The sequence below is a fragment of the Polypterus senegalus genome, chromosome 4 (assembly GCF_016835505.1).
Source record: "Polypterus senegalus isolate Bchr_013 chromosome 4, ASM1683550v1, whole genome shotgun sequence".
In the NCBI taxonomy this organism is placed as follows: Eukaryota; Metazoa; Chordata; class Cladistia; order Polypteriformes; family Polypteridae; genus Polypterus; species Polypterus senegalus.
The window spans coordinates 20803016-20818870 of record NC_053157.1 but is presented as its reverse complement, the minus strand read 5'-3'; the positions used below and the strand labels follow the sequence as shown (position 1 = coordinate 20818870).

General features: G+C 38.1%; 1 protein-coding gene across 2 annotated transcripts in view; it reads left to right on the top strand.

Annotated features, from left to right (window-relative positions):
* Positions 1-15855, top strand: part of fstl5 (follistatin-like 5) — a 1124912-nt gene that overhangs the window by 1079539 nt on the left and 29518 nt on the right. For both annotated transcript variants that reach the window (XM_039750328.1, XM_039750329.1), the window contains one exon: positions 6402-6526. In XM_039750328.1, the coding sequence (XP_039606262.1) occupies positions 6402-6526 (125 nt within the window). The remainder of the gene's footprint in view (positions 1-6401; positions 6527-15855) is intronic.

Genomic DNA, 15855 nt, shown 5'->3' with positions numbered 1-15855 from the left:
CTGAAGACAACACAATGAAGAGCACAGCTTCAGCCATTTTGAACAGACATGTGGCTGAAAGCTGAGCACCAATGATGCCTTAACTAGAGACATTTTAAGTAACTACAAGTCTGTGTGCCACCTGAGCTACACATCACCATTTAATCAGGTTGTATGGTTGCCAATATTTAAATGTACTTTGCATTTTGTTATTATTTATGAATATTATCAGTAATACATTATTTTATGTGTAACGTAACTCCTGCTTGTCTTTTTACTACATCTAATTGCCTGAGGTTATGGATATAGAAGGAAAGGTGGGGATAAGTTATATACAGTGGTAAGTCTGTGAGATTAGGCATTCTAAGGCTACATATTAATAATACAATAGGGGAAAGTAGAGCAATATATATTACTCTACCAAGATAAAACACAAGGACAACACTTTAACACTGGGCATGAAGCTTACATATGGATGGGTATTTAGGAAGTTAGTTTTAAAAAAAAATGATGAAAAGAAAAAATATCATGTTCAATTCTAAAGACATGGAATTAGTGATCGTTATTGAGCCTGTGGGTCGCTCCTCTTGAGAAACTTTGGGAGCAGGAATGACCGCTACGCTCTGAAGGTACTTTCGCTGGGTGGAGCCAATGGCAGAGGTGGAGGTACAGAGTGCCCGTGCCAAGTGGTGCCAGTATCGGCAGCAGTTTGGGCAGGGCTCAGGGTTGCCTGTGGATGGCATGGGATTGGTGGCAGGGACATGAGCCAGATGAAATGGGTGTTTGCATCTGCTGGTCAACGTCTCTTCAGGCTGCAAGGTCCGAATAGGATAAGCCGGGGAGGCTTCAGTTTGAAAGGAAGGCAGTAGGGCTTGTCATTGTTTTAACCTGATTTTATTGGATTTATTTATTGGATTTTAACCTCCACCGGACACCTTCATTTTATGGATTATTTATTTATTGACATTTAGAGCACTACACTTTCTGAACACTTGTTTTTGTTGAGTTGTTTTTAATAAAAGCATTGTTCACCTTTTCACCATTCCCATACTTCATGTATGTTTTTTCCTCATCTGCCATGCTAATCTGGTTATGTTATCAACGGTGTTGGATTCAAGAGGCTCCCAAAAATGAAGAGGGAGCATGGAGCGAACCTGTACCATCACAAGCAGCAACTTCTGTTGCGCATTAAGCATATCTCATACGGCGATTAAGAAACAAAGAATAAGAAAAAATAAGACAAGATACTGAAGAAAATAGGCAAGTAAGAAGTAATCCTAAATACAGCCTGATATGTTCCGGAAATTGTAATGAATTTAGGTAGCAACAACCTGGTGGCCAATTAAAGACCAATTTATTGATTATCCCCCAGGACACAGTACCTGTACATACCTGTTCAGAATTCATAATCAAGTGTTAAGTATTGTGTTTATTCATCATTGAACATCAAACCTTATTAAACATAAATAAAGGATGGCTTAGTGACTTTTGGCTGTGTGTTTATGGAAAAGTGATAGAAAAATCCAAGTGATAAGCACCATAATGGCAAAAAAGAAAAGGAAAAGAAGTGACAACCGCTGAGCATTAAGGAAATCGCAAAAGGCAATTAATGGATGAAGAATGAAAAAGACTAAGAAGACAAAATGGTGAAGCACATTGACAAGCAAGAGGCAATCCGGACTGTAGAAAAACTGAATAGCAGGAAAACACAATGGCTCATAAAATTCAAGAATGAGAAAGAGACAAAAATGTGTGCTGACATCCAGAAAGCCATCAAAGTGTCAAAACCTCTGACCATATGAAAGCGTTGCTGTTACATCTTCAGATCACTGCTTATTTAAAGAACATCACAAATATAATCCAGGTTACGCTTTGTTTTTTTAATGGTAAAAACGACAGAATGTGTTGTCCAATTAGAAAAGGTCAACCTGCTCTGTATGAGCCAGCACAAGTAATAAAATACATTATAACTTCTGGAAGAACTGAAAGAAATAACTGTTTAAAAAACATAAGAAGTATCAGCAGCTGCTTATTGCATTGTGCCCCCCACCATAACCTATCATCTATGGGGGAAGAGCGAAAGCTTTCGATTCGTCAAAAATTTCAATCTCCGGTTTTCAACGGATCTCGATGTTTTGTGGTCCCCTGATACCGAAAACATTGATATCCCAATGATGGTTTTGTATGTCACAGTTTCTTGAGGAAGGACTAGAGCTAAAACAGCTGGATGGAAAAATACCAAACTCAAAACTTAAGCCTGCTATGAGATGACGATGTGCTGATTAGTTTTTGAGCGAAATCGTGCAAATGAAAGATGACACTCCAGAAGAACCCTCAAATACCATAATTCTGCAATTAATTATAAATTCTTCTTGTGAATTGCTATCGTAATGACCTATTTTATGATCAGAAAGATCAGCATCAGAGCGGTAAATAATTACTGAAATCTTATAGAATTGTTTGACTAACCTGGTTCCCAGGGTGCAAACCCTACTGACAACTCACATTTGAATTATTTTCAATTTAGTTTTTATTTGCATTTTATTTTTGAACTATAGGTTTGATTGTTTCACTAGTATATAATTTCAAAATGTAATCAAAGTTACACAATCTCATCATTTCCATTGTAAATGCACTAGAAATAGATGAAAACATGAAATCACAGCTACACAAAAAAGAATGGAAAAAAGGTATACTATGCCACACATTCTTTTATGTCTGCAGCCTCATTACACAGTAGCTCAGATGATGATTCCAAATGAAAAAAATAATACCATAAACCATTAAAGAAACAAATTATTTAACCTCTGCCTCCTTCACAATGATTTTGTATCCCATTCGCCTCCCAGCTCTAAGGTCAAAATGCCCAGGGATGACTATTTAGACAGTACGTCTAACTCCTAAGTCCAGTCCTGATTGATTAAATGGACTATTAGTTGTAAAGCTACTTATGCTTTTATTATATTTCACAAAACTGCTTTGCAAAGACATGAAGCCAATTTAGCAAACATGCTTTTTGCAGGACCCCAGCTCTGATTTCTATACAAGAGTTGTTGAAACATTCGTTGTCCAGTAGCAATGGACATTGTCTCACAGTTGCTATTCCCATGCTGGGTTGTTCTTTGCAAAATTGAAGAGAAACCATGACTGTTCTCATACCATCTTGCCAACATGTTTCATTGCATGATTTGGTGGTAAAATGGTGGTGCCCTCTAGTGGATCTTTATTGTCCTCACATTTTTCTTGAGACCCACACATGGACATTATTTGGACATTTCAGTTAATTTCTGCTCCACACATATGCAGTCCACAAACTCTCTCAAAAATATGAGCATTGTGTCTAGTTAGATAAGCCGGATGCAACACATTTCATAGATGGGGTGGCATCATGGGATGATAAGTGTTTCTTGACCCTCCAGGAAGGCCATGAAGAAGGCTGATTGCAATGGACGAAATTATATCCTGAGAGAGGGTTCAACATTTTTACTCACAGCCAGGAAGCTTGTATGAAAGGATAAAATAATAGATGGACAGGCATGCCAATCCAGATTACATGTGGTGGTAATCAGATTAACAATGGATGGGTGTACCATCCAGGATGGGCACTGTGCCTTGCCTCAGCTGGTGGGAAGGAATGCCTGATGGACAAAGGAAGATGTCCTTCTAAAGACAGATTTTCCTCCTGAAAAATAGCTAGCAGTGTTTCTCTGGTGTGGCTCCCACAGGGCTACAAGCAGTCTGTAGTTCTGCAGTGCAGCCTTGTTGGGTTCTTCAGAGGCTGTAAGGGAGCACTGATTGCTGTTGTATCACAGTACATAAATACAATGATCTGCCACCAGACGTACCCCCGGGTCCAGCATAGAAGAAGAAGATAATTTGTGTTTTTGAGCAACCGAGACCTGTATTAAGGTATTATGTTATAAATAACAAGCCTTTTGAACCAATGACTTTGGTGTTTGGTCCAGCTGTGTCCTATGTACAGGCCACACATAGCAGAAACTTTTCTGCAACTTCAACAAAACCGCTATCTTCCTGGTGTATATTTGGGTATCTGGAAGTTTTTGATGCATATGACTTTAGAACTGATATTAATTTGACTCCATCTTTAATCCACTTCATCCAATTCAAACGTGTTTTATGATTGTGGCTTATGACACCGTTGTTTCCAGCTCACAATTCCAAAATGTGTTTTTAGTCCCTCTTCTGTTATTTTCTACATTATGGAATGGATGTTCAGGATGTGGGAGTTCAGGGTGTTGAGTGGGAATTCAGGGTGTAATGTGTAGATGGAAGCAGAATTGGCTCAAACACAGGAAGAAAAGCACGATGGTGCAATAAACCCTGTCAGAATCAAGTGATGTTAAACACTTTCAGGGCGGATGTCAACTTTTGTCGAAATTCAGGGGTAGAGGACGGTAATCAGTTGTAAACGTTGACAAAACTCACTGTTATGTCTTAGTTCAACTCTCTTTACTTGAAGGAAAATTAGTTTGTTGATTTGACCTCGATTTCCTGGCAGGAAACCAAAGCGAATATGAAAAGAAAAACCGTGGATGACCTTCTGTGTATTATCACTGAATCAAACTCTGAATTGTCAGACTCTGATTTTGATGCAAGTGATCTGGTAATAGAGATCGAAAACAACAGTAAGGTATTAGCATCAGCTGATTGGTCCCCAGCTGATCGTGGTGCTGAATACATTTGTGTAGTTGATGTGCCTATGGAAATATTACAGTGACAAGAGGTACAAACTAGATTGCATTGCCCTGCCGGCCACCTTCTGCACGAAGATAGCCACCATGCATTCCTGCTTGCCGTCAAGCCTGCCTTGTGCAGCTACCAGAGATGGCAAACAGGTGCCAACAGTAGCAACAGGCATTTTATGTTGATTTATGTGTAAAACGATTGCTTTGTGTGTTTTTTGGAAAAACTATTCAGCCCTCAAAGAGTTAAGAGTGGTGTCCCACAAGGTTCAGTTGTAGGGCCACTGCTATTTTGAATATTTATAAGTGATTTGGGTAGGCACAGAAATAACAAGCTGGTTAGGTTTGCAGGTGATACTAAGTTAGGAGGACTGGCAGATAATATGGAATCTGTAGAATCATTACAGAGGGATCTGAGTAGCATGCAGGCTTGGGCAGATTTGTGACAGATGACATTTAATGTAAGTAAATGTAAAGGATTACATGTAGGAAGAAGGAGTAGCGGCTCTAATCTGAGCCCCTCCCGGATGACTGAGCTTCTCACCCTATCTTTAAGGGATTAATATTCATTAGAATTAATTAATATTATTTAATTATTTATTATTATTTAATATTATTATAATATTATTTAATATTAATTAATTAATACTCATTAAGAAGGTGAACAAAATGTCAGTTTGTATATCACGATGTGTAGAGTACAAGTCAAAGGAGGTTATGTTCAAACTTTATAACACACAGGTTTAAAATCATCATGAGTCTTGTGTATAGTTTTGGTTGTTGGTTACAAAAACCACATAGCAGTGCAGGGAAATGTCCAAGGAAAGGGCGACTTGGCTGATTCTAGGGCTGCTAGGAGATAAGTTATGAGGAAAGATTAAAAGAGATAAGCCCTTTCAGTTTAAGCAAACGAAGATTAAGGGGAGACATGTTTGAAGTATATACAGTTATGAAGGGAATTAGCTGAGTGGATGAAGACTGTTATTTCAAAATGGGTTCATCAAGAGCATGGGGACACAACTGGTAACATTTTAAGGGTAAATCTCACACAAACATTAGGAGTTTTTCTTCACACACAAAGCCACAGACACATGGAATAAACTACCAATAGTGTGGTAGATATTGGGATTTTAGGGGCCTTCAAAACTCAACTTTGATGTTAGTTTGGGAAGAATCAAATAGATAGGACTGGCATACTTTGCTGGGCTGAATGGCCTGTTCTTCTCCAGACTATTTTAATGTTCTTTTCTGTCAGAGAGATAAACTTCATACTTGAATGGGTAACTCTTGAAAGTTTTTTTCTAAGCCCATCTAATTAAAGTTTTCTTTCTTTCTTTTATTTTGAACACACAAAAATGTATTTATTTTAAGTGTAACTTTAAAAGTATTAGAAGATCATTTCAAACCAATAATTTTCTCCAGTGTTTTGCATATCTTTACCACAAAAAGGAAATGGCAAAACGTTGACGCTCTTAATTGTCTACAGTCATCTTATTACCACTTCTGCTTACTAAGCTGCTTCAGCATAAAGACAACAGAGAGTCTTTTAGTATTTCAGACCTCCTGCTTTAGCTTTCATTGCCAGTTTTTGATACAATTTCTGAAATAAATAAATGTGATATCTGTTCTCTTAAGATTAACAATTCTGGGAACTGACTCCTGTTATTTTCTTTTCAAGTTTCTTTTTTGATGTGCCTTATTTTTTCCTGTATTATTTAGGTGATAAATCGGGCTAGTGGAAGTATGATGCACCATACCATTCATACACAACCTGTTGGCAAGCAGTTTGATAAGGTGGATGATTTCTTCATTCCAGTCACAACTCTCATCATCAACCATATCAGGTGAGTTTAAGTTGATCGGCACTCTCACTAAATATTTTATGTTCTAGGTTAAAGCAAAAAAAAAGCTGGTGCATATAGGAACTACTATGTGTGTTTGTGTTTTTAATCCATATTTTTAGAAAGTAAAAAAAAAAATTGTGCTCAATGGAACTTGGCAACTGTTACGGAAAAAACTTTGCAAATAAAGAAAAGTCATGAGTTACTGTTACAAATAGATTCAAAAAAGGACCCCCTTTGGGACACCTGGCCAGTGGAGCCAATGGGGATCTCAATGGCAAGACTGACTTTTTTTAACTGAATAGTTCATTTTGTCAGTCAGATTCATTTACATAACATGTTTATATATTGTTTAATTTACACCAAGTTTAATTTAGATTTACTTTACTTTACACAGATAAATGGAATATTCTTTAACCTCCCAATGCTATTTACGGTATATACTCGTGTTTAAGTTCTCCCGCGGATAAGTCGGGACTTGATTTTACTGTATAATTTCCGTTATTTTATGTCATTCGCATCAGTTGAATGTGGAAAACTCACGCTATTGGTCCAAGAGATTATGATATGGTATTGCCCACCTGAGAGAGTAACCATAGAGCACACGGCCTTTATTTTTCTATGTATTGTGCCTACGCGACCACACGGTAATACCCAAATTATTTTGAAACAAAGTTTGCACTGATTTGTGTTTTTTTGTATCTCACACCCTCATACACCTTTACTGTAGCATAAGAGCATCCCTTATCTACGATGGAGCATTCGATCAGAAGAAAATATGAACCTGTTTTTAAATTAAAATTCATTGAAGTGGCGAAAGAAATCGATAACTGTACTGCTACAACAAAATTCGATGTGTCTGAGAAACTGGTGCGAGATTGGAGGAGGCGAGAAGATGTAAAAAAAAAATTAAGTGTCACATTTTTGAGCGGGCATATAAGTTGGGGTCTGATTTTTTTTTTTGATTTTTTCGGGTTTCAAGACCCAACTTATACGTGAGTATATATGGTAAATATTATCTCAAAGTCCCAAAATAGCCAACATTTAAAAGTCTGGGGTAAAGATCTGGTTCATAGACTAAACTTCTTATATGCAAATTATCAGATAACATAAATAAAACATTTTATATGATCTCATCTCTAACTTTTTGTACTTGTACAAATGATGTCCAGATGTCCTAGTTTAACAGGCAGACAGTAATTTTTTTCCCTGACAGCAACACGCTGTGGTGTTTAGTTGCATTATGTGTTTTTAATTAATGTATCAAGCATCTAGAACAAAACTAAATTTTGATTTTAAAACCCTAAAACATGGTGCGTTTTTAAATATTACATGAGCCATACTGCAATGGCTCATATAAACCATAGTAGACCAGCAGGTATGAAAAGATAAAAATTAATGAAACAAAAAACTAAATCCGTAACATGATGATTCATCAAAAGTTTAACAGCAGAAGGGAAAGAAAATGTGAAAACAGAAAATGAAGTTACTTGCTTTGGCCAGATAGACATAGAGTAGCCAGTCTAAATCTAAACGAGTTTCAAAGAGCCAACAAAATAAATACTGTAAATAAACAAGCAAACAAATAAATAAATACAAAAAATAGAGGTCACAAATATTAAAAATGTACTGAAGAAAAAGCCCATAGATGGAAAAAAGTTATTTAAACTTAAAGAAATATGGCTGAGCATACTCATCCATCTTAATGTGGAGAAACATTCGGTGTAACTTCAACTAGGAATGAGTTTACTATTTCAAATTTATTTTGAGAGCAGTTGCTTGAACTTGCATATTGTGCAGATTTTCCTCTTTTACTCATTTGACAGCCACTCAGATCTCAAAGCCAGAGAGTCAAATGCTGGGCAGAGACAACTGGCACAAACAGCTCACACAGCAGTGCCTCCTCCTGGTACTTTAGGAATGTTGAATAATATAGTATAAAAAGTCGCTTCTCTGGAAATAAATGGATGGGGAAAGAAATTATGTAAACATATATAAGACTGAATTGATTGAACATTATTATTTGCAGATTATTGTTGTAAAGAGTTGATGTTTTTAGACTGCAGCTAAAGGTGTTTGATTTAATTAATACCACGGGAATGGTGCAGCTGCCCTAACTGATGTAAACATAGGAGAAGTTTAAAAATGGACTGTGGCGTCAGCAGGTGGGGGTTTTCAGTGGCTTAAAGGTCTGTCAAGAATACTGCTATTATATTTTAGGGACGGTTATATCATTTCAATATCATAGAGTGGCTTTGCATAGCACACTGTGTAATGGTAGAATCATCAACATCTGCCTTGTCTTATCTTAGTATGGGGCTGTCATAATTAGGATGCTGTTGTAAAATTAATTACAAATATTAAACACAAAATGACTGATCACATAAGTATTTCATCCCTTTAATATGACACCACAAACTCATCACTGGTACAGCCAATTGGTTTTCAAAGTCACAGAATTAGTTCAATGGAGGTCAATTGTAGTTTAAATGCCCCTGTATGTAGAAGGGCCAACTTGTGAGTCAGTATGGTGGCCTAACCTATGCAACAGAGACAAAGCAACACTCCAAGGAACTCTGTGAATAGGTGATCAAAAAGCACCAGTCAGTGGAGGGAGTCGAGAAAATATCCAAGTCACTGAATATCCCTTGGAGTCCAGTTCAATTAACCATGAAGAAATTGAAAGAGTGTGACACAGCTGTAAATCTGCTAAGAACAGGACATCTAAAAAATCTGAATGCAAGAAGAAGTTTAGTGAAGGACTCCATCAAAAACACTAAGAACTCTGAAGGAGTTACAAGCAACGGCTTAAACTGAAGAGACTGTGCAACCGGTGCTTCACCAGTCACAGGTTTATGCGAAAGGAGCAAAAGAGTAAGTCACTGTTAAATAACAATGCATATGGAAGACTCTGAAGTCACTTTTAAGAAGGTTCTCTGGTCTAATGAGACCACAATTATGTTTTAAGCTGTCAGACTAAATGTCATGTAAGCTACACACTGCACATTATCAAAAATATGCCATCCCCACCGTGAGGCATAGTGGTGGCAGCATCATTTTGTGGGATACTTCTCTGTAGCAGATCCTAGAAGGCTTCTGAGGGTAGAGGGGAAAATGAATGCCGCAAAAATAAAAGAAAATCCGGAAGGTCAACCTGATGTAGACTCTAAGAAATCTGCTTCTTGGGAGAAGATTTGTTTTTCTTCAAGACAATAACCTGAAGCAGAAAACCCAAGTTATATAGGAATGGCTCAAAAACAACAATTTTAATGTCCTGGAGTGGCTGAGTCAGCGTCCGGATCTTACTCCAAATTGAGAATTTCTAGCGAGACTTGAAAAAGGCTGTTCACTCACGAGCGCCATGACAAATTGTAGTGTCTAGATAACAGAGACCTGTGAATTTGAAGTCAAGGCTGGCATGTCTGCCAAAAGTGCATTGACTAAATACTGACTTAAAGGAGTGAATACTTATGTGATCGATTATTTTTTGTTTTAATTTTGAAACGAATTTGGATCACTTGGCAGAGTTTATACCTGTATTTATCAAGAATCTCAGAGTAGGAAAACGGTCCTAATTCACTAGAAAATCTCAGAGTGAAATATGGTCCTACTCTTAGCAGTAGGAATAAAATCATTTAGTCATTTTCCTTACTTAGGGAACTACTTCTAACTTCACCAGGATTTAAGGGAGCCAGTGAGTTGTCTTATGTTGCTAGTGGCTGCCATAAGATGGCCCTCAGGCTGAAATCAGCACACACATTCCGGGAAAGGTGGAATGTTTTCAAAATGCTGGACAACAGTGAACTTGTAAGAAAATATCAATTTGACAGAGATGGAATAATGTTCATAACAACAACAATGTGATCACTGCATTTACTCAAAGAAGCTATGCGCGGTTAACCAAAATTAAAGTGTTGAGAATTATTGTTTTTGGCCAGGGAAAAAGTGCAGCTTTGCAATAAGTGATGATTTGGGCATCTCACAACCAACCATCTGTCTAATTTTAAATGCTGTAACAATGGGGTGTTAGTGGGGTATATAGTATGTAATTGATCCCAGAAAACAAACTCTTCAGTTAACAGTTTTTCTGGACTTCAGTTGAGCTAGGCCATCTGGCTAAACCTCTTTTCATATCATTTTATTGATTTTAACTAGAGGGTTAGCCCCTGCTTGCGTCACCTGCCAACCCCTGTGGCCTGTGCTATGCGCCAGCCACTTCGCGTCTCTGCCGCTCACGTTGTGAAGAGGGGGGCTGAATGCACCCCAAGGAGATGCGGTCGCTCCTCCGAAACCCCCTCTTAAACGGTGATACAATGGAAAACAAATACAGTTGTTTTTACCTTCTCTTTGCTCGCTCAGCTGCTGACTTGCTGCTGTTGCCGTGCTATGTGATCTGCATCTCGTGCGGCGCTTCAAACATTTAAAAGCCTGTACAGCAGCTGTCTTTGACATCTACTCTTTGAATTTTATTTCCGGCCCCAGGCTTGGTTAAATGTCTTGGCACAAAGTCTCATCTCGCAGGACGTGAGTTCTTGATATTTTAGTTTATAATTTAAAAACGGAATAAAATTCTGAAAATCTAACAACATCACGTTAAAGTTTGATAAATTCTGAAAAGAATAATACCAAACATATATTTGTAGGTTTTAAAATAAACCTGATTTAAAGCGTGACAAAAACGTGACATAAAAAAATAGCATAAAATCGTTGCACTTTTAGGCTTAGGATTTTATAGATTAGATTAGAAGCAGATAACATTCCATGCATTTAAGATAAATTTAACAAATCAAAGCAAAATGCAACCCTTACCCAAGAGAAATAGACAGGAGCCAGCAACCACAGCTACTCTATGAAAGGATGAAGAAAAGAAGAGTATCCTTTTCCCCAATATGGAAGCTTATTCTAAAATGTTATTTATTAGATCCTTCCATATTTTTAAAAAAGTTTTGAACAGATCCTCTAAGTGAGAGTTAGATGTTTTCCAATTTCAAGTACTACAGAACATAAACTACCTACTGACTTAGAATAGGAGAGTTAGGATTCTTCCAGTTGAGCAAGACAAGTCTACATGCTAGCAGTTTATAAAAGGAAATTACAGTTTGTTTCTCTTTCTCCACTTTAAGCCCATCTGGGAGTCCACCAAACAGAGCTGTTAATGGGTTAGGAGGGATTGTGACATTAAGGCTGTCTGATAGGCATGCAAAGATTTTTTGTCAAAATGTTAATTTGGTGCACACGTAAAACATGTGGACTAGTGAGGCTGGAGGTTGATTGCAATGTTCAAAGGTTGAATCTGGTTAAACAGACCCACCCTAAACACTGCATGGTTGATATATAAGAGGACAGGACAGACGGTAGAGTTAATTATTGTAAAACAACTTGATGGTCAGATGCCTTGTCTGTAACTGGTGGTGCATAAATTTGTCATACGTGTTATTTTAGGGCCAGAAGAAGTAGTTTAGCTAAATAACATGTCTGGTGCCATTTAGCTTTAGTTTCGCTAAAGCTAAATGGAATCAAATGCCAGGGTAGTACAAAATGGTGATAGAGATCCATGGTGGTGTATGTTTAAAAAAAAATAAAGACAGTACATTCAGATTCAGGGGGGTAGGTATGCGTGGTAGCATAACAGAGATGCTTCAAAGGTTGGTAGAAAAATCGTCTGGTTGTGCATTCATGTGTGTTTCAGCCAGTTGCTTCATTAGCATTCTGGGGTCTGTGATCAGCATACCTGCATCCCCATCAGCATAAAAGGAAACTGAGCAGGATAGTAGGGGAGATCAGCCTGACATGGAAATCAAAAGCAGAATTGGAAGTGTGAGCCGGCATGGTGGAGAGGAGGCAGAGCGGTTAGTGGCCTGGTTAGGGAACAAAAAGAGGAACGGTGCTCCAAGGGATGGTGACTCAAACTGAGAACCAGTTAGGAGCTGGCAGCGACCAAGTACTCTGAAGAAGCAGGAATGAGGGAGTCGAGCTCTGACCATGCAGACAGATGCTAAAGGAGGCATTCAGGACTGGAGCCAAATAGTGGGACTGAGGCTGTCTGCGTCTCTGCCTGCGTGCAAGGCCCAGTTGGTGAGCTGGGGATATGAGAAGAGAATGACATGCTGGAATGGCAGGCATGGATTGAAAGGAAATTAACCCGATGTCTGAAGAGTTTTGTTGTTGAATTTTGTGTATAAGATTAAAATATTAATAACAGATTTCAACCTACACGTGAAGCACTGGATTCTATTAAAATGAATGCATAACTAGCACTGCAATTTGGACTTAAAATAAAAGCTCAACTGCACTTCTGCACCCTACTCTTGCCCAGGTTCAAGGATGTTATGGCAGCTGCAGTTAACCTGTACTGTCAGACACACCAAGACTGTTTTTGTAGTATTTAAGTTGTGCATACAACAATAGCCTTAAGAGTGCCAAGACATTTGCTAAAATCTTCTCCTTTCCAAAAAGTGCAAAATCTTTCAAACACATTGTGTGACAATGAGATTGTAAAATGGTATATCAAAGTGTAAAAGAAATGGAAATGTCAAAGACGATATATCGTATGTCCCCACATTCTCTTTCTCATTGTTATTGCAACAACAGATAATAAAACTGTTGAATCACTTGTAAATCGTCTTCTGCTTAACACTTATTCCTCTACAGAGCAACTACTGAAGTATTTATTTCATTTCTGTTTTGAGATAGCACAACAGGGATCGATGCATACCGTGTGCCTGTATAAGGAAAAAAGTGGCCTTTCTGAATATATTCAGAATACTAAAAGAAGACAGATATATAAATAAATAAATAAAATCTTCAGACGTGTGCTCACAGGTTCTGATAGCAGCCTTTGTTTAGGTACCTGTCTAGGGTAAATCCTTAAGATTATTCTTTCTTTAACAGCTCCATTCCCCAGTTGGCTGTATAAGAAAGATATTAGCATTGTAATGAGTACATTCAGGGAGGATTTAGATTTGTCATCTATAAAGCTGAAGTTGGAGATGAACAAGCATGGCCTAGCCGGTGCTGAGAGGATGCCAGAAACCCAGTGTCAGAACAAAGTGCCATTTATAATCCTGTCCCACGATAACACCACGTACGGAGATCTTTGAAGCTTGCTTGTGTCATAGATTTCAATCCCAAATAGTATTTACTGCCACACTTTCCAGATATCATGACTTGGATGCAGTTTATTTTTCACGGTTTAGTTTCCTCAGACCTAGACAGCCAGCAAAATTATTATGAGATGCTGACACACTGAATCCTTGTCAGGCTGTGGGTGGCCAAAAATAAATATGTACTTTGTTTGTAAAGCTGCTGGGTCGTAATTCAGTTATTTCTGAGAATATCTTTCTAACATAACATAAAATTGAGGTAGCCACAATTCTTAAATATCAATGACTTATGCTCTCTAATGTCATGAGTAAATATTTTACATTTATAATTCTATAACCTGCCTTACTATTGCTTCTCACAAAGAAGAAAAAATTAACAAGTCATGTTAATGACAAAGACATTTTATAATAGCTTTTATTATTAAACCATGGTAATTCTTTACAAATTTTAACAAGTTAGAAAATGTACACAGTGTAACGTTTAGGTGTGTTTGACATCCTTATGAAAGTTGGAGCATTTCACATTTTTTTAGTGACTTCATCCAAAAATCAGTTAACCAAGTTTTGCCTATTAAATATTTTTGCCACAATGAGTCATATTCAAAAATAACAGGGATAATAGAATACAATTAAAGGCATTTCTCATTATCTGTTGGGCTTACATTCCTGAAAAACTGTGCAGATGCAGAAAGTGCAGTTGCTAAAGCACAGATCCTGTGGGAAAAATGGGTTTAGGTTTTAACAGGATGCCAGGTTGAGGGAAAGACTGGCAGGAAAAGACAGGGTAAGGTGGGTGAGCTGGACCTCCACTCTGACCCCTCAAGGTTCGGTGATGATTCCTTCCAAAGGTTCATCTACAGAACCCCTGTTACAACTTTTACTTCCTAAAGCAGCAGGACAAGGGTGCTGCAGTTTGAGCTGCCTACCCTCTTCCTGGCATTCTATGTGGGGATCTGAGTGGCTGGCAGATGATTAAAAGTGGAAAATATACAAAATATAAAACTGAAACAGTAAACTGATTCATTGCTGTAGTCACAGAGAATGATTCTCTGTTTTAAGAAGAGTTTTCATATTCACCAATGCATTTCGATGGGAGATTTTAAAAATTTCAAAAGTTTGTAGAGTATGATCTGTGCCACACAGCTCAATAAATATTGAAAAAGTTTCATTAAAAAATGTTAGTGTCAAATTTTAACAAAATCGGTCCACAGGGATCAAAGTTGTTTCGTGTGGACAGACAGACAGACAGACAGACAGACAGACAGACAGACAGACAGACATGGCTATCGCAGGAGCTGCTTCTTGCCCTTATATGTGAATGCACCTAAAAATGAATGGTTTTATCTTTAGATTAGGTGCTTCAAAATATTTACAACAAATAAATAAATGATTTGCCAACATGTAATATGCAAAAGCCTGCTATAATAAAACAAAACACAAGAGAAGATAACAAAGACCCTGTTTATTAGCCACATGCTTAAAAGTTTGCAGTTTAGGTTGTGCGGATGGTTTTCTAACCAACATCCGCTTCCTGTTTCTATGAGTTTTTTTTGCTGGATGAACTGGAAAAGGAGGAGATTTAGCCAGGATTACCGTTCTTCCAGGTTGTGATCTTCCTAGGTGAAAATACAAAACTAAGACAGGTTACTGTCACTGAGAAGTCACTGTGTCACTCCAAAATCCTGTAACCCTGTGTACACTGCAAGACGCCCATTTACCCTTGTGACGGTGGGGGTTGGCTCCTTGCTACAGGGAGCCTCTAGGACCCACATCACTGTAAAGTACCCAAGGGATGAGCCTTGTAGATGGACACTCACACAAGGCAATGGGTAAGTGCATAAAAGTATTCCAGTGCTATTAATAAAAACAATCATAACAAGGTGAAAGTGAAGGTTAAAATCCTATAAATACCCATTAAAACCAGAGGTTAAAACTCACATGTCCCAATGCTGCCTTCTAAAAACTGACATCTCCTCAGCTTACCACTGAGCAACTGAGGAGACACCCAACTGATATGTGCAGTCAATCATCCTATCTAGGCTCCATTCCTTGCCACCCTTCCATTGCCTTGCACAGGGCAACCTATTGAGCCACACATACCTCTCCCACCACTCACACTCGAAAGACATAGTCATTTGGGCTGCTCTTGCTCCCTGGCATTCATTCCACAAGAGCACCCCTCCTTGAGCCTCAGGCTCCTCACCTTGAGACTTTGCTCCCCACCACCTG